This window comes from Aethalodelphis obliquidens, unplaced genomic scaffold, assembly GCF_003676395.1.
Source record: "Aethalodelphis obliquidens isolate GAN/ISIS:26980383/991018 unplaced genomic scaffold, ASM367639v1 scaffold4, whole genome shotgun sequence".
NCBI lineage: Eukaryota > Metazoa > Chordata > Mammalia > Artiodactyla > Delphinidae > Aethalodelphis > Aethalodelphis obliquidens.
The window spans coordinates 54,776,185-54,795,544 of NW_020837948.1; the positions used below are offsets into that span (position 1 = coordinate 54,776,185).

General features: G+C 36.8%; 1 protein-coding gene across 2 annotated transcripts in view; it reads right to left on the reverse strand.

The window, feature by feature from the left end:
* JMY (junction mediating and regulatory protein, p53 cofactor) overlaps window positions 1-19,360 on the reverse strand; it is a 74,374-nt gene that overhangs the window by 22,648 nt on the left and 32,366 nt on the right. For both annotated transcript variants that reach the window (XM_027100752.1, XM_027100751.1), the window contains exons 3-7: window positions 10,158-10,308; window positions 6,205-6,374; window positions 3,212-3,377; window positions 2,539-2,726; window positions 133-219 (exon numbers count right to left, since the gene is read on the reverse strand). In XM_027100752.1, the coding sequence (XP_026956553.1) occupies window positions 133-219; window positions 2,539-2,726; window positions 3,212-3,377; window positions 6,205-6,374; window positions 10,158-10,308 (762 nt within the window). The remainder of the gene's footprint in view (window positions 1-132; window positions 220-2,538; window positions 2,727-3,211; window positions 3,378-6,204; window positions 6,375-10,157; window positions 10,309-19,360) is intronic.

The following is a 19,360-nucleotide window of genomic DNA, read 5'->3' on the forward strand; positions in this document are numbered from 1 at the left end:
TGAGGAATGGCTGAACAGTGACTTAATGCTAACATCTAGCTATAACATTTTCTTATTCTCTACAGATTTTATTCACTTTGAGATATGTAAAATTCGAAGTTTTATTCTAAGTCTTTCAGAGTGCAAACTTACTAGTTGTACTGTGTGGTGGGTTCTATATTCATCTTCACTCCGAAGGCGCTGTTGGAATTTTTCATTGTGTTTTGCAATACAAATTTCCTATAAATACATGAAATGTGTTTTAATATAAGTGAAACTTCAAAGACTCAAAATCTAATTCAATTTGATAAATTAAATTTTAATCTTAACATGTACCTACACAGCAAAATATCAATCAAGTAAGCTACCTCTGGTTTTTCATCCGGAATATCGAAGCAGCATAAGCCAAATAATTAGGATCTTAAAAGGTTCTTTTACATCTGTAGAATTCCTGATTTTTCCTTTTGGAAGGGAAGGAATGCGGCATGGTAGAGCGGAAGGGGGGTGTACCTAGATAGTCTCAAAAGTCTCTTTCAAATCTGAAGACTGTGGCCAGAAGATTCTAAGTATTATTGTACTCTTTAAACTAGTCTGAGCAAAAAAAGGACACATAACTCTTGACTTAAACTCTGTTTCTTAAGTGCTTTCTGATGAATTAAAGAACATGATTTTGCCCGGATTGGTTTAAACAATATCATGAAATCTGAATCTTCTGATCATAGACTTCAGAGCTAAAAAGAGACCTTAAAGACTAGAAAGTACAATAATCGTATGCTACAGATTTACATGAAAATAATATTAAGAGACATGTGCTCTTTACACATACCCTATCATCTGGCAACTTCCTAGTGGCACCATGCTAAGTCTTCATTTTCTCTGGGTCCTTCTGGAGAAGTCCTCCAGATAAACAGTTTCTAACACTCTCAAAGCTATACCAAAAGATTACTCTTATAACCTCGTTAAGTCATACATGAATAACCTTTCAGGCCAGGAAGCTGTATTTTAAAGCAGCTCTTTTATCTCCTTCCTATCTTTACCCACACTGCGTTGACTCTACTGCCTAACAAGTACTGATCACAGATCGAACCTGTCCAAGGCAGTCTCCAAGGGGGAGAAGTGGCATGATATAGTGATATAATGGCTCAGGCTTCCAAGTCACACAGACCTAGGATAGTATCCTGCTTTGACCCATACTAGCTGCTTTGCCTTAGGTAATTTATTTAACGACTGGAAGCCTTAGTTCCTTTGGTTATAAAATGAGGATACAAGTCTACAATTCCTTATCAAGAACAGAACTCAGATGTATTTCAAAATTAATTTTTTTTTTAATTTTAGAAAGGTGATATGTTGCATATCCCATCTATTGCCTAGTAACTCCAGCAGGATCTGACACAACACCCCATAATAAGTATTACTGATGTTTTTGCAGTGAAAACAGATGAACAGTCAAAGTAAGTAGGACAAAGAAATGTTCAGGTCTGGGTTTGCCACCAAATCAGGTATCAGAATGCTTTTTGGCTACTGGGAGAATAAAAGAAGATAACATACATAAAGAACAATGTTACTTCTATTATTCTTCTTGAAAAGTTTAATCACAAAGCATAGACCTCAAGTCCTCATGGCGCAGCCAGAGACCGTCTTTGTTCTTTCAAGAGGAGAAGCAGGGCATGATTTACTTAGAGCCAGAGAACTACCCCTGGGTATGAAATTCTATTGTGGGTGCCAGGTTAACCACGGAGCCTGTGACCCTGGGGATGCCGACATGCAGACCACAAGGAACGTAGGGTGCTGTTACAAAGAGAGTCATTCTGATCTTTGGTAAAGTATGACTGATCATTCTTCTCAGAACAGTGTTTCTAAGTTCCTCTCTTTCCAGCCTTCTTTTGTCATTCCTCCTTCCCTCTGCAGTTCTGTCACCTAAGCCGTTGGATTTGGGGGTCTGGGGGCAGGGAAAGGGGAGGACAGGGGGTAAGACCATTCAGAGACCCTTGGCTGTGTGCTGTGATAGGTCACAGCAGATCAGAGGCTGCGGCGTAAATGGGCAGAATCTACTGGCCTGAGTTTCCCTACCTCAGATTTAGTTTAATATAAGAATGAAGAGTGAAGAATATAGATTAAATTGGTACACACTTTTATATATAAATGAAAATTTCCTTGAAGACTGAGGTCAGAACCAGTCAACTTAATTGTAGAGCATCCCTGGCCTCCTTAAAATAAAAAGGAGCCGGGAATTGCATTACATGGAATCCTGTAGTCATGATCAGAGTCACCTCTGGGTGGCTGAGGCAAACAGCATATCACCACTGGCTGTTCTAATGTGTTTAAGAGGATAATGCTCAGACAACCATATAATGTCAATACAATGGCCCAAGTACTGAGAAGATATAACTCTTACTCAGTTTTAAAAGGTATGTGTATTAGTGACAAATTGCGTTAGAATTATTGGCTATGGGTCAAAGATTAAGTAATGGAAAAATAAATAAATAAAAGATTACTTAATGGAATAAAAGCAAGATGTAAAATTAAGGTTATATTCAATTAATATGTAACCTATTATACCTTTTTATTTCTGAGGTATGCTTTCTTGGCTGAAACCCGTCCACGTCTTGCCTCCAGCTGGCGTGCTTTCTGCTGAAGTTTCTGTAGCTCTTCTCTCTGTAAATGCACAGACACTGCCATCTCTTCCTTCTCCAGCATGGCCTCCATGCTTTCATAAGTGTCATAGTATACCACTTCATCTCTCTTTTCTGTTACAAAACAGCAACAAGGGGTAGTGGTTAAGAGCATGGGCTATGGAGCCAGACAGAACAGGGCTCTGATCCACTCACTGATTCTATAACCTCAGGCAAAGCCATTACCCCTTTGTAAAATACGGATTAGGAAATATACCTCTTTGGGGGAATGTGTGTGCCAGTGTCTGGCACATAGTTAAGTGCTCAATATAAAATGCCAAGAACCTTGTTTCCCAAATAAAAAATCTGAGAATACAGATTCTGGCTGAAGCAACAAAGCAAGTTACTTACAAAGTAAGTAGGAAGGAATAACATAGTTGCACTGCTACATCTACTAAATCACTTGTTTGACTTTACATTAAGTTTTCTTAACCTCAACAGAAGAAATAAAACTGGTGTCCATGTACATTTTCCCTATGTATGCAAACAAACACATGGGGAAATTCCATCATTCATTCAAATGTCTTTTTGTGGACTTATGTATTAGACACACATCATACCCGATATAAGTCTTTTGATGCTTTCCAGTTGTGCTGTCAACAGTAACTCTTCACACTTTAAGATTTCAAACTGCACTTCATACAACTGAAGTTGCAGATCATAATAATCAGCTTCTAATTGATCCAACTGAGCGATGGCTTCTGTACCGCCCTGCAAACTCTGCATCTGCATTGAAAATAAAAATAAGGACATATCTAGTTTGAGGGAACAAGAAATTAAGCTATGATTAGAAATGAATACTAACTAATCAGACAGGATAAATCCATGAAGCAACTGAACATCAGCAGACAATGTGGGATCAGAGGCTCGTGTACAGATAATTTAAGAACCTACTAAATTTGTGTATAAAGCTGTGTGAACGTGTATATTTTTCTCTGAGTACAGTGTTCCTAGCTTTCAAATTCATAAAGGGACAAGAGTCTGTGACTTAAAAGAGGTGAGAATGACGATAATCAAGACTCGGTTAAAAAGGAATAGTACTTACTCCTAAGTGTGGTTAAAAAATTCTTAAGTCAAATGTAATTTTGCTTGCCTGGGTGATATTTAATGTTTCAGTGTTACTTTAGAAACTGTTTGATGTTTAGCATTATACCATGGCAAATACCACTGTCACATCAGGAAGACGTTTTTGTTTTTAAAATAACCTAAGGAGATGTGACATATCAACATTTTTTTTAAAGAACAAAAGTCTCCCCATAATTTAAACCACAGAGTTGTACTGTACTCTAAAGCAAGGGATTTGTTTGGGATGGGCTTAATAAATCACATTTGGTCTGTTTCTCCTGAGTCATGTGGTCATGTTAAATTAATGCTAATAAAACTAGTGCAGCCACCATCACAGATATGTATAAAAAGCACAATGCATATATTGTATCATTCAACAGGCATAAACCTGGCAGGAATGACTAACTGACAGCTTTACCAAATCCTCTGAAGAATTCAAACACAATCGAGAACATTCAAAAACAGACTATTAAGGTACTATTAAGGATAACCCCAGGGAAAATGACCCCACAGATAAACATGCCAGACTCCCTGGCCCATTTCAGCCTCACCCTTCCTCTACCATAGGAGACCAATTCCAGTAAGAAATGTTCTTGCAATAGCACATAGTTATAAATCTTACCTCAGCAGCTCTTTTGGGCACCCTATATTGTCATTACAATTCATCCTGGTTAGAATAAAGCTAGTCAATCTGATGAAGACAGTGGCACTCTATTTCAGTCAATACAATGCTAGCATATCAAGTTTTAAAGTTCAAGACCTTAAGAAAATTCCAGATACCTAGTAACATAAAGGAGAAAGCTAACTAGAAAAGAAGATTAGAGTGGAAATGCCTCAGGTGAAGGAGAGATGGAGCTGAAATCTGTGAAGAGATTCTGAATAGTGTGGAAAAGTTCAGAACAAGTTCTAATTTTTCCTTTAACAACAGTAGCAAATCAGAAAATGTAAGGGAAAAATAAATCCATTAACAAATCTAAATCCATAATTTAAAATCCATTAACAAAAAGATTTTTCTAGATCGTACCCTTAAAATATTACAGATCACCTCATACACTATCTTTTAAACAAGAGTTAGACATGCATATGCACATTCATAGAATATATTTTACATAAAGCTGTATGAATAAAAGCAGTGATGACATTTTGTTCTTCTCTAGAGAATATACAACTTTCACACATACATACTCAATGTATTTAGAAGCCAATGTGGTCAAGCCACAGAATGGGAACAAATATTTGCAAATCATATATTTGATAAGACTTGTATCTGGAATATGTAAAGAACACTTTCAATTCAGTGATTTAAAAAACCCAATTTTAGGGAGTTTCCCGGCAGTCCAGTGGATCCCGCAAGCCTAGCAGCACAGCTCCAACACACACAAAAAAATTTTTAATGGGCAAATGACCTGAACAGACACTTCTCCAAAGAAAATATATAAGTGGCCAATAAGCACATGGAAAGATAATGGACATAAATGCCATCAGAGAAAGGCAAATCAAAGCCACGAGATACCACTTCACACCCACCAGGATGGCTATTATTATATATATATATAAATAATATATATAAAAGACTGTTTAGTGTAACGTAAAGAAAGATGTGGAGAAATTCTATCCTTTGTACACTGCTGGTGGGAATGTAAATGGTACAGCTGCTTTGGAAAACAGTCTGATAGTTCCTCAACAGGTTAAATAGCATTTCATGCCAAGATAAATGAAAACCTTGCGCATGGATGTTCACAGCAGCTTTATTCGTAAAGCTCCAAAAGTAGAAAGAACCCCAAAGTTCATCAACTGATGAATGCAAAAATGTGGTGTATCATTCGGCCAAAAAAAGTAAATTAAGTAATGATGCATGCTACAATATGGATGCACCTTGAAAACATTACACTCTGTGGGGGAAAAAGCATTAAAAAAGTTACATCTTTTATGATTCCATTTATATGAAATGTCGAGAACAGCAAATCTATAGAGACAGAAAATAGTTGCCTAGGTGTGGGGAGGACCGAAGGGGAGATAGGAAATGAGTGCTCCTTTTTCTTTTAACAGTTGCTGCCTACAGTCATGCTGGCATGCTGTGAAAATGCCATAACTCTAACTCTTCTATCAGAGGCCCCATTGTGAAAGTTATCATCATCTCATGGAGGTACTGCAAAATTAACAACTTTCTGTAGAGTCAGAAAAATTTAAGTCTTATACCAAAAAAAAGTCAAATAGCACATCTTATTAAAAAAATTTTTTAAATATATTTTTCTCACGGCTTTTGTTACCTCTTCTTTATTTTAATTTTCCCGGTACACGGGCCTCTCACTGTGTGGCCTCTCCCGCTGCGGAGCACAGGCTCCGGACGCGCAGGCTCAGCGGCCATGGCTCACGGGCCCAGCCGCTCCGCGGCATGTGGGATCCTCCCGGACCGGGGCACGAACCCGTGTCCCCTGCATCGGCAGGCGGACTCCCAACCACTGCGCCACCAAGGAAGCCCTGTTACCTCTTCTTTTAGTGCATGTTTCCTCTGTTCCAAACAGATCTCTTTAGCTCTCATCATCTGCAGAGTCTCCTTAGAAACTGCATACTGGAGTTTTTCCATACGTTCAGCAGCTGCTGCCCATGATGCTTTACCAAATTTCTTCTGATCTGCTCGCATTCGATCATATACAGCTATTGATAATTTTTAAAAAGACATTGAGACATTAAGACATGAAACAACTTGATACTAAAGAATTGAAAGTCTTAGATTCCACTGATCACACACTCAAAGATAAACACACAAATGCTACCCTCATAATAAACTACCTATAACAGCTCTAAAATATAATTCAACAGTATGTTAGATTCTCTCTAATGTCTCCAATAAGAATTTTAAATAGTCATTCTCAGAAATAACTTTCTGAAGATGAAACTGAGTTTTCAGGTTAATTTTAAAACTTACTTTAAAAAATACTCTTTTCACATCGTCCAGTGTTATTAAATTTCTAAGTTTCTATAAAACTTTATTCTGTCACGGTTTTTCCTAGGTATGTTAGTTGAAATCAGAACCATAACTATTAAAGGGTATTTAAAAATTATTTAAATTCATGTACTTTTGAGTTCTCCGAACGTATTTTAATGATAATGGTAGGATGAAATAAATCCTAGACATTAGCATGGAGCTGATTCTGCTAAGGTTAGTGCTGGAGCAAAATCAGTTAGCGCTGGGCTTAACTAACTAAGCCCCAAAGAAGACACCCAACTTCTCCTTGCCACCACACAGAAAAAGGAAGAACTTTTTAGTTTGCCACAATAGAGGCCTCATTCAAGAAACATTTCTTGACAATCAAACACCTAGTATCTTCCAGTTAAAGAAGTTTATCACTGATAATAGCATGGTGCTGGCTCATCTTGGGTCCTTATACAAATGAACCCAACCATCCTATGATCCTTATGCCTAATAGGTCAGACATGCTTTAACTATCATAAAAGAGTCAGGCAATGTGATTACACAGTACCTAATGTAGTCTTTAGATTAGTGTACATTCTCTAGTAGTTTCTTTAATACGTTCAGAGGTGATTAATACTTTTGTAATGCTACTATATCATAACCCTCTTTGCAAGAAGTATCTCAGTAACATTTGCCTCAATTTTTTGACAATAATACGAGTACATACTTGAAAATTAAAACTGTACAGAGAGGCTGATAGTGGAAAAGAGCAGTTTCTCATGCTCAGCTCTCCCCCGACCCTTAATCCCAATGACTAAATGCAACCAACTTGGAACCTGCTCCTGGGTAGTTACCTCCATTCAAGAATGTTACCATTTCTTGATTTAGTCTTAAAAATCTGTTGAGTTTTTATGACAAATGAGCAATCTATTTACTCAGAATCTCCTCTCAATATAGTTCTTTTGGTTTCTCTGGTTTTTCTTTGGCCTTTAAATGCTAACATATTTGAATATTGATCTGATCCTTTATTTTAGGGTTTCTAACAAATAATAACTACTTCTGTTGCTTACATAGCAAAATGATTCTGCCATCTTAAATCTCTATCTTTTAAAAATGTATGATAATATTTATGCAACCATAAGATCAATACAGTAGTGCACTGTAGGGGAAAAAATAACAGCAGGGGGTTTGGAGTTAGACAGTTTGGAGTTAAATTCTCACTTCTACCCATCAACATGTAACTTTCAGAAGAAACTTAACTGTTCTTGGGCTAAATTCCCTTGAATAATAAACATAAGGAAATACAGTACCTCCTCGGAAGACTTGTGGAAATTAAATGAGAGAATAACAGATATTTAAATGTTTCTCTCACTTCACATGGCAATATTAATCAAATACATGGTCTGTTTTGTTTCTTCTCTCCCCCATGCACACGTGACCACAATCACTCATATTTATACGACGTTGTGTTAATTTCAAAGTGCTTTTTCCAAGTGTTCTATTTATCTGCCCAGCAATCCTATAGAATAGGCATGGTATGCATTATCAACACCTTCACCATAGATATGTGAAACTTGGTGACTTAAGACCAAGGTTACACACCTATAAAAGGAGAGTTATATGAGTACCCAAGTTGCTTAAATACCTAGTCTGCTGCTTCTATCATTTTTACCTGAACTTGTAATCACAGCATATAGTCAAACATTCTGCATAAACAAAAATAGTCTGGAGCCTTATCTCTTGCTTCCCACTTAAGGACTGTGTCTGTGGAGCAGTTCCCTGTCCTAATTCAGTCTCAGGTTGTTACCTACCACAAGAGCTAGTCAATACTTTGTCTTCCAACATCCTTAGATAGAATGTATTCTTCTGCCTAATTGCTGCTCACTTCACCTGGAGTTATTTTCCAACAGCTCAGGAATATGAAGATAATGTAGAAAAGTATGAATACAGAATGCTTGGAATACCCCTAGAACAATATTGGAACACCTCTAAAATAGATTCTTGGGCTTCCCTAGTGGCCCAGTGGTTGAGAGCCCGCCTGCCGATGCAGGGGACACGGGTTCGTGCCCCAGTCTGGGAAGATCCCACATGCCGCGGAGTGGCTGGGCCCATGAGCCACGGCCACTGAGCCTGCGCGTCCGGAGCCCGTGCTCCGCAACGGGAGAGGCCACAACAGTGAGAGCCCCGCGTACCACAAAAAAAAAAAAAAAAACAAAAAAACCCCAGATTCTTCTCTCCCTCTGCTGGCAAGAATAAAGATTCTTGCTAAGATGACTGATAACATTAACAGGATAACACCATGTAATAGCACCCTATGGTGATCATTATATGTAAAAAAGCTCTGAAGGCAACAGTCCTGGTGTTTACAAGGAATCATGTTAAATTTGTTTAAAAAACCTTAATGTTCTAACATACATATACCTGTCAGAAAAGGGCCCATTTAAGACGTTTTTAAAAGCTAAGCAGTAAAATTGGGCTACACCTGGCTTTGCATAAGGAAGGAAATAAAGGCCTATTTTACTCCTCTTCTAATATATAGAGAATACAAGGAGATCTTATATAGATCAATAGGGGGAAAACAGCCCAATAGAAAAATAGGCAGAAGACAGTAACTGGGAAAAAAGGAAGGATATGCAAATACCAATTATTACATGAAAACAAAAAAGATGAATACTCAGTAGTAAGCAAAGAAATGCAAATTTTAAAAACATGGTACTACTTTTCATCCATTAAACTGTTTTTTTTTAAGTGACAATGCCAGATGATGCTGAGGAATCAAGGAAAGTATTCTCATTCAGCACAATGGCTTCGAGTGAAACTTTTAAGGAAACGTGGATTTGCTGAAAGAATAACCTGAATAACGACTTTAATGCCAGGTATACAAATAGAGAGATTATTAAAATAATGAATAATTTAAACTGCTTCTCAGGGAGTGGTGGAACGATTTCTGTGGCCTCCTATGGAAGGGAGTTGGAAGGAATGGACCTTGCCAGACAGACCTTGCCAGATGTATCTCTTCATTTGGCTTGATTTGTATCCTTTATAAATTGTAATGGTAAGTATGTGTTTTCCTGAGTTCTGCGAGTGAATTTTTGAACCTAAAAGGGCTGTAGGAACCCCAAATTTGTGGCCAGTTGGTTAGACGTACAGATGGCCTAAGGACACCCCAAATTTGCAAGTAGTGTCTGAAGGGCAGGGAGTCTTGCTGGTGACTGGGACTTTAAGCTATGACATCTGTAACTGTGAACGATTATTGTCAGAATTGAATTATGCTATACTAATACCCATCACTTTTAATTTTTTTAAAGGTGGGCTATATGTAAACACATATGCCTAGAAAAGACTGAAAGGATATACCTTAACTTGTTAATAGTGGTCTTCTTTAACTGCTAGGATTATGAGTGGTCTTTAATTCTTTTCCATATAACTATTTTGAACATAAAATACTTAAACCACTCATTTTTGAAAATACCTCCATCCATTTTGAAAATACCTAGCAAAAATAATTCTACTGGGAAACTCACCTTTTTGAGCTTTAGCTGTTATTTCAAAATATTTGACAGTAAGATCTTGAATGGACAGCACAGCCATATGAGCTTTCCGCTGCCAGTCAGCATCTTCTTTTTGTAGACTTTCAATTCTTCGGGGACCCAGGTAATCATTCTCTATAGAAATCTGTAGAGAGAAAAAAGAAAAATGGAAAAGATCATTTCTTTCTCTCTTTTAACATTTACTGAACGTTTATATGTCAGGCATTGTGCTTGGTACTAAAAGAAAGAATACTTGTTTTTCCCTGCTCTGCAGTAGAAGCTATCAATTTACAAAACAATTAAATTAACAATAATGTTGAAGACAGTTGATGCAGAAATTGTTCCCCCTTCCTCCTCTATCTTCTTCTTCATCCTTCCCTCTTCTATATATAAAGGACATATAACAAAATGTTTAAGACTGATGATTTTCAAGTGCTGGGATGAGAAATTTATTTCCTCCTTTACGATAATTGTATTTTCAGTTTAAGAATTATCTGTGCCAATAAAATGCTTATTTAATCATTGACATAAATAAATAAAATAAGATTGACAATACATAAAAATCAGCCTATCTGCCTACTGAAGGACTCTGGATATAAGTAACAGAAAAACTGGCTATGTATTATTTATAAGAGTCACAACTAAAACAAAAGGACAAAGGAAAGTTGAAAATCAAATGATGGACAGAGGTATGCCAAGTGAATGTCACAGAAGTAACAATATCAATATTAAAATATAGAAAAGTGCTAAACCAGTATGTTAATATGGAAGAAAGTTACAGTCCAGGAAGAAGAGCAATAGACCCTCTGTACTGCTTTACCACATACTGAGAAAGAAACTTAAAACTTAAACAATAACACCATATTAGGATGATGGGGAAAAAATATTATAGAGAAAAATGTGCCACCCCTGGCACACTTAAAAAAAAATTGATCAAGTAAGTTATCATACACCACTAAAAAATTATAATGAATTTCAAAAGTAGAAATAATGCAGGTCATAGTCTCTAAACAGTACAATAAACAGAAATCAAAGGAACAGTCTAAAACAGTGATTGAGTCTTGAAGCAACACTATACTGCTACTTAAGCAAATGAAGTCTTCCAGAAAGAGGGAAAAACGTATGAGCACTCACTGTAGTGCTCAGCACACACAGAACAATTAATTAGCAATGTTAAGGCGACAGTGGCAAGGTAGAGGACGAGGTCAAGAATGATCCTAGGGTTACTGGGAAAAAGTATGTACATGGAATTGCCAAGGATTTCATTTTGCATACTAAGTTTAACTTTGCAAGTCATGTCCAGAGATATAAGCTTGGGTACCCTTGACACACTAGAAGACATTTAAAGCAACGAGAGTGAATGAGTTCATGTAAGGAATTGTAATCATATAAGTAGCAAGATTCAATGGAGGAGAAATCAACACTATCAAACACTGCTTAGGGATCCAGTAGATACACAACCAGTACCCATGGACCTAACAGCATGAACTTGGCGACAACAGTTCTGCAGTACAGGCAAATTCCTTTTGCCTATTAATTCCCACCATATCTTCAGACCTCAGTTCAATTACTGGTTCATGGATGTCATCCCTGACTCATCATTATAGGCAGTATAAGCTCTTCAATCTAAATAATAGCCTTCATTCTTAAGTCTTATCACAATCATACTTTATATTATTTTATATCACCTCCTTTCTGCTCTGAATGTTCCATGAGGGCAGAGAATGCACAAGTGGTTTTTATCTCTGCTTGCTTGCTTTTCACTAGCACACTGCTGGGCATGAACTAGGTAATCTACAATATTTCCTGAATGAGTGAATAAAAATTCACTTCCATACATGTTTTTAATGAGGAGAGAAATGCAGACACATGTATAATACTCTTGAGAAATTTGTGTGAATGAATAGAGGGGAAAAGGGTGGAGAAGAGGATAAGGCTTAAGGGTAGGCACTCTTGCTTTATTTTAATGGGAGATCACAGAGCAGGTTGAGAGGGAGAACCTGTCTTCCCCTGTGAAGAAAGAACCCAGTTATGAAAAGAATATGAACAAGAATTATGCATATGTATAACTGAATCACTTTGCTGTACAACTGAAAGTAACAGAACATTGTAAATCAACTATACTCCAAAATAATATAAAAATTAAAAAAAGAAAGAATCCAGTTAAAAATAAATTGGTAGAGGAGACGGGAGAAGACACAAGATAGCTGTTTTTAGATGGTAGGGTGACAAACCATTTATTGTAGGAAGAGGGTTAGTGAAGTCATGGTGAAACAGGCACACATAATATACTGCTGGTGGAACTATAAATTGATTAAAACCTTTTCTGGAAAGTATTTTATGATACCATAGTCTTTGAACACATTTAGCTGTTTAGATCAGGACAAACTTTACTGAGGCCCATAAATTGCAGAGGGCTTTGAAGGAGGGGTAGGATTTTGACAGTTACATGGGGAGCATATGGGAAAAGAGAACCACCCAAAAGGGATGCTGTAGGTAAGAATTAACCTGAACAAAAGCCTTGAGGTAAGTAAGTAAGTTCAATGCATGGTAAAGGACAGAGAGCAGTCCAGCCTAGCTGGAGTTTAGGTAAAACAGATGAAGGTAGTGGGAGATAACACTAGAGAAGTAGGTTAGATCAATGAGGAGGCTGAGGAGTTTGTATTGCATATGACAGGCAACTGGAAACCACTGAGGGCTTCTCAGCAATAGTAAGGGGCATATTTAGACTTCAGTTTACATTTAAGGTTTTAGAAAACTTGTTTTCTGTAATAAAACCATCAAGGTTTTGTGCTTTCATTTGTTGTGATTACCTTTGATTTTTAAAACAAGTTAAAAAGCAAAAGATTAGTGTTCACAAGTATGAAAAGGAAATTTAATAACTTGATATTATGATAAATTTAATAAATTGTAGCAAAAATTTAAATTCTTACTCGGCACGTTATGATGGAAGTCCTTTTCAATGACATGGTTAAACTTCGTATGTTTATTATACCTAAGACCATAAGCTAGGTTAGCTAAGTTTTTTCCCTGACTTTGAAAGTCAAAATGTATTTAGATTCTATCAACTCCGAAGTTCAACCTTCTGCCTTGTGATGCTGGGGTTCAGGCTCTGAAAACCACATTTAGCCTTTGCCAACAGAAAGGGCTGGAGGAGATTTCAGAGTTGAAGGAAAGAGAAGATTTGCTTCTTCCTATCTGTATCACTTGACTTTCCTGTTTGCTGTTCCTGTGATCATCATCCCAGACTCGCTTCTTCATCCCAGCATTTGCAGTACCTTCTTGAAGGAGTTAACAGAATCGAGTTTGCAGTTTTTTAACCTTCACAGAACTGACCTCATTTGTGTGCCCAAGACAAACCAGCACCTGTCCACCAGTGCCCTATCCCCAGAGATCTGGTCCTCTCCACTGAGATCAGACACACCAGCACTAGAAGAGCAATGTCTTCTTTCTCAGAAGTCAGCTCCACAGGACCTATCCTTTAATAATTACCACCTCTTCCCTTTGTAACCCCCGATCCTAGGAGTGGTGGCTGCTTTTGCAATTAACTCTGATATCTTAAGAGTTGCCTTCTTATCTACCTTGTTAACAACTTTATACCTGGTTCTTAAAATTCCCTCTGTTGAAATAACTGATTTGATCTTCTGGTCAGACCAACAGACACAACTGTGGAACAGAAATGTAATAACCAAAACAGGCAGTGCTCAAAATTCAAAAATCTTAACTCAGATCATGAAGATAGAAACCCTTTTCACTTGCATAAACACTGTACAGAAATGAGAAATCTTGCATTATCTTTTTGAAGAGAAAAAATAATATTAAAAATCTGGTGGTAATTATTTGGCGATAACCTGTTCTTTGTTGTTATTTTTACCTTCATTGTACATGTATATTCAAAAATACAGAAAATAAACATGCTATGCTTTTTAAATGCTGGTTTTTTAACTGACTTCTGAAACTCAGTAGCTAATGCTGCAGCCAACTGTTTAAAAACATAATTACAGTTTACTGTACCTAAGACATTAAGCTAGGATACTGAGTTCTCTTCCTAACTTGGCAAATTTGAAGATGTACAGCATTGGTCAGCTGGATCATGTGCTAATAACAATGACATCTCTGTTTTCAATTTTAGGGCTAGAAAGAAAACAGTGTCTGTTTTTAAGATGGAAAAAAATGAGTTAGTTTAGGTAGCTAGGATAGTGAGACTAGTTTATAAACACAAATTTCTTGGCAAGGAATTGCTTATTATAAAGTACATCACTAGCTTGGATACTGGGTTTTATATGAGAAGCTGAAGTGTTACTTCTGTCTATTGCTGAGATTGTAAGTTAAAAAAAATTCCAATTCTTAGGTGAATTCCAATTCTTAGGTCAAATGCCAAGATAAACTTGTGAATATACTGATGTAGTAGAAACCTTAATGTGAATTTTCCAGGCCCAGGAGTCATCTGAAGGTGACTCTTGATTAAGAGAATGACATGACTAGACTTGGCATCATCTATTTCATGCATTTTTACATTCAAAGCAAATATTAAGTGTACTATTCCCAGGTAAGAGTGTGAAATGAGGCATTTTTTGAAGGTAAGAGACATCTAAAGACAAGGAAACCAAAGGAAAAAATAGTTGAGGTAAGAGATAAGTACCTTAATGTATAGTGGTAGCACTATATATTTCATAGTGTACGTGGCAGAGTATATAGTGGTCCAGTGGTGTAAAAATTGCACACTGCACAAAACCAGGGGGTTTGCCAAGCCATGCGTACTGCTGCATATGCCCATCTGTCTGCTGGAATAAGGTGACTTTTTCTATTTCACAAAAAGACACCTATAGATTTGCCTGGTCCTGGGGAAGGGTGGAGGAAGAAGAGTACATTCAAGTTTCAACTAGAAGACAGCTGAATTGCAAAATGACATGACTGGCTACAAAGGGGAGGGAAAAGCTGAGGGTGTCTTCTAGTTTCTAGCTTATGTACTTTCAGCAAATCATTAGAAATAAGTTGGACAATGTGTCTGAAGTGCTTATAGTTAATCCAGGAAGACTATCAGTAGGTCACCGTGCTAACCCTGACTCGTTAAGACACTGGGCCTAAAAATCTAGAGAGGATCATCTAGTTTATTTATTTTTATTTATTTATTTAAGCTTTTTTCTTTGGTCACGCCACGCAGCTTGCAGGATCTTAGTTCCCCGACTAGGGATTGAACCTGGGCCCCGGTAGTGAAAGTCCTATCCACCGGACCACCAGGGAATCTCCCAAGCATCATGTAGTTTAAATCTCATTTTATGGATGAAAAAACTGGGGCCCAGAGAGAATGTAACTTTGAATTTAGTGTGCTCCATCCCTTAGCTGTTTCAAATTTTATTCGACACGTGGTTCTCAAACTTCATATCGGAATTACCGGGAAGACTTGTTAAAACAAAGATTGCTGAGCTTCTCCCTAGAGTTTCAGCAAAGGAGATCTGAGGTGAGGCCTAAGAATCTGTATTTTTAACAAGGTTCTAGGTGATACTGATGCTCCTCGTCTGGGGGTCACATTTTAAGAACCAGCGTATTAGAGTCTGGGAGCTTCCGAAAGAGGTGTGTATTTTAAAGAGGCTAAAGGTCAAATTCCATAGGATGAGATAGCATTCTAGCCCCTGACCATCATTCCTCTCCTACAAATCCTTAGACTGAGGCATATCAAACAATTCACACCCTGTGGTATAACTAAATGAGCAGGCTTTGCAGTCAAACATGTGTTTCAATCCCAGCCATGCCACTTATTGGCCTCCACTCATGGTGCTGGGTTGGTGATTCAGTATGTTTGAATAACTTATTGTGACTAAAAGCCCTAGTATTATGCCTGTTCACTATACCATTCCTGTTTTTATATATCTATCTGGAATATTCTCAATCTCCAATACAGACATATGTACTCACTTCCTACTGAATTCTTATTCTTCAGTGGTGAAGCATGATCATCCGCCTTTTTCCATATATCTTCAGGCAATGGTGATCACCTCATTTTGTGTCTCTACATAAACTTGTACATACTGCTCATTTTTCTTTTAAAAAATCATGAGTTATAATTTACATACAACAAAATGTACCTGTTTTAAGTGTAAATTTTGACAAATATATATACCCGTGATAACAGGCACCATAATCAAGATTTGAAGCACATCAATCTCCCCAAAGGATTCTGTTACACCCGCTTCCTCTCTGTGGATCTCCCTGGCCCCAGCCCAGGCAACAGCTGTTTAGGACAATCTTCTAGAATTCCATGTAAATGGAGGCACAGTTTGTCTGGCATCTTTTGCTCAGCACATACTCTTTGTCTGGCATCCTTGCTCAGCACAATTTTTTATAAGCTATTTAATCAGGATTTAATTTACATACACTGTGTTCAAGTAAATCCATCTAAAGTGCTCAATTTGATGAGTTTTGATTGCTGTATGCACCCAAGAAACAACCACTACAATCATGATACAAAACATTTCCATCACCTCCAAAACATGTTCGTACTACTTTGCCATCCATACCTTCTCGTACTGCTTTGCCATCCATACCTTCACACATATACAGGACGGTTTTGTTTATCCATTTTATCCACATTTTGTTTATCCATTCACCTGTCGATGGTTATTCGGGTTGTCCCAGTTTGGGGCTACCGGGAATACAGTTGGCATGAACACTGGTATGTAAGTCTTTTTTGTGAACAGATGTTTTCGTTTCTCTTGTGTAAGTAACTAAGAGACAAACAGCTGAGTTGTAAGGTATTGTACAGTTGACCCTTGAACAACATGGATTTGAACTGCATGAGTCCACTTACATGCAGATTTTTTTCCCCATAAATATTACAGTGCTACAAGATCTGCTGTTGGTTGAATCCACGGATGGGGAACGATGATCTGGAAAGCCACTTTGGGACTTAAGCATCTGAAAATTTTGGTACCATTGGCGGGTCCTGGAACCACACCCAAGGGTTGTTCAAAGATCAACCATATATGTTTAACTTTTGAAGAAAGCGCCAAACTGTTTTCCAAAGTGGTTGTACGACTTTAAAATTCTGTTAGCAATGTATGAAAATTCCACTTACTCTACATCCTCACTAGCCCTTGGGAGGGCCAGAATTTTTTCATTATACTCACTTCAATGGGTGTGTAATAGTATCTCACTGTGGTACCAATTTGGATTTCCTAGATGAGTATGTTGAGCATCTTCACATGTGATTATTAGCCATTTCTTTGTGTCTTTTTAAATATTTAGCTAATATTGAAAATTTTGGGGTTTTGTCTCACTGAGTTGTACAGTTCCTCTTTCAGATGTATTACAAGTTATTTTCTCTCAGTGTGTGGCCTCCTCATTTTCTTAATCTTTAAAATAGCAAAAGTATTTAATTTTAATTTTAGTGAAGTCCAATTTTATCTTTTTTTTTTTAGCTGAAGTTTTCTGCATCCTATCTAAAAAACCTTTGTCTTTCCTTCTGAAAGACTGTAAAAACTTCCTAGTTTTGTTATAAAAGTTTTATACTATGAGCTTTATGTTTGGGTCTAACATGTATTTCAAATTAATTTTTGTGTATGGTATAAGATAAGGAAGCCTGGACCTCATTATTTCTATATGGGTATCCACTTCTAGCACCATCTGTCGATAAGACTATTCTTTCTCCCCACTGAATTGCCTTGTCACCTTTGTAGAAAACTAACTGACTATATAACCACAGGTTTATTTCTGGATTCTGTTTAGTTCCATTCATTTACACATCTATCCTATACTATCACCACAATGTCTGGATTTCTCTAGCTATTTTATAATTGGCTGGTTAGTTTAAAAAAAAAAACACCCTACTGGAATATTAATTTGAATCTACAGATCAGTTGAGAACTGACATCTAAACATTATTGATTATTGTTAATAGATTATCTTCCAATCTATTAACATGGTCTATCTCCCATTTATTTAGGTATGCTTTAATTTTTCTCATCAAAATCTTATAATTTTTCAGTATATAGTCCTTTCATATATTTTATAAAATTTATCCCTAAACATTTCATGTTCAGAGATGCTAATGTAAAAGGCATTTAAAAATTTTTGATTTCAACTTCATTTCTGGAAGATAGAAAATGCAATTGAATCTTTAATACTGACCTTGTAACTAAACTTACAGATTATTTCCAGTAGCTTTTTTAGATTCTTAATTTTTTTTACATGTGTGATCACATGATCTACAAACAAATAATCTACTTTTTTTCTAATTTATATATGCCTTTTATTTTTTTTTGCTTTATTGAACTGGCGACAAACTCCAGAGAAATACTGAATAAAAGTTGTGGGAGCAGACAATCTTACCTAGTTACTAATCTTAGTGGGGGAAGAATTCAGTCATTCACCATCATGTATGATGTTAGACAGGCTTTCCACACATACCCTTTATCAGCTCAAAGAAGTTCCCTTCTCTTCCTAGGTTGCTGAGATTTTACCACGGATGGGCAATGAGCTTTTTATCAAGTGCATTTCTGCACCCAGACATGTTGATTTTTTTCCTTTATTAATAATATGGTGAGTTACATTGATTAGTTTTTGTAATGTTAAACCAATCTTGCCTTTCTAAGATAAACCCTAATCACAGTATATTATTGAATCCTATTTTTCAATATTATGTTAAGAATTACTGCATCTACATTCATGAGGGACGTTTATCTGTAGTTTTCTTTTTTTCTATAATGTCGTTTGATTTGGATAATGCTGCCCTCAAAAATGAGTTGGGAAGTGTTCCCTCTTTTAAATCCTCCAATGATCCTTTACCTGGCCCTGGAGTTTTCTTTGTGAGAAGGTTTTAAATTATGAATTCAACTTTGTTAATACAGAGCTACCAAATTTTTGCTATTTTTTCTTGACTCTATTTTGACAATCTGTATTTCTCTAAGAAGTGTATCCATTTCATCTAAGTTGTAGAATTTTTTGGCACAAATTTGTTCACGTTCTCTTACTAGCTCATCATCATAGTTGATGGGGCATTTGAGGGGCAATGCAGTAAAATACGATTTTTACCTTTGAAAATGTTAACAGTTTAAGAAATATGTTGTCTGTTCCTCCTCACCTATACTCTGCTTCCCAGGGGAAAAAAATGGAGTAGTAACTGACGCTAGTGGACAATACAGCCTGACAAGAAGGTTCAATCCATTTGCTAATATTAATACTCAATACAAACCATGATA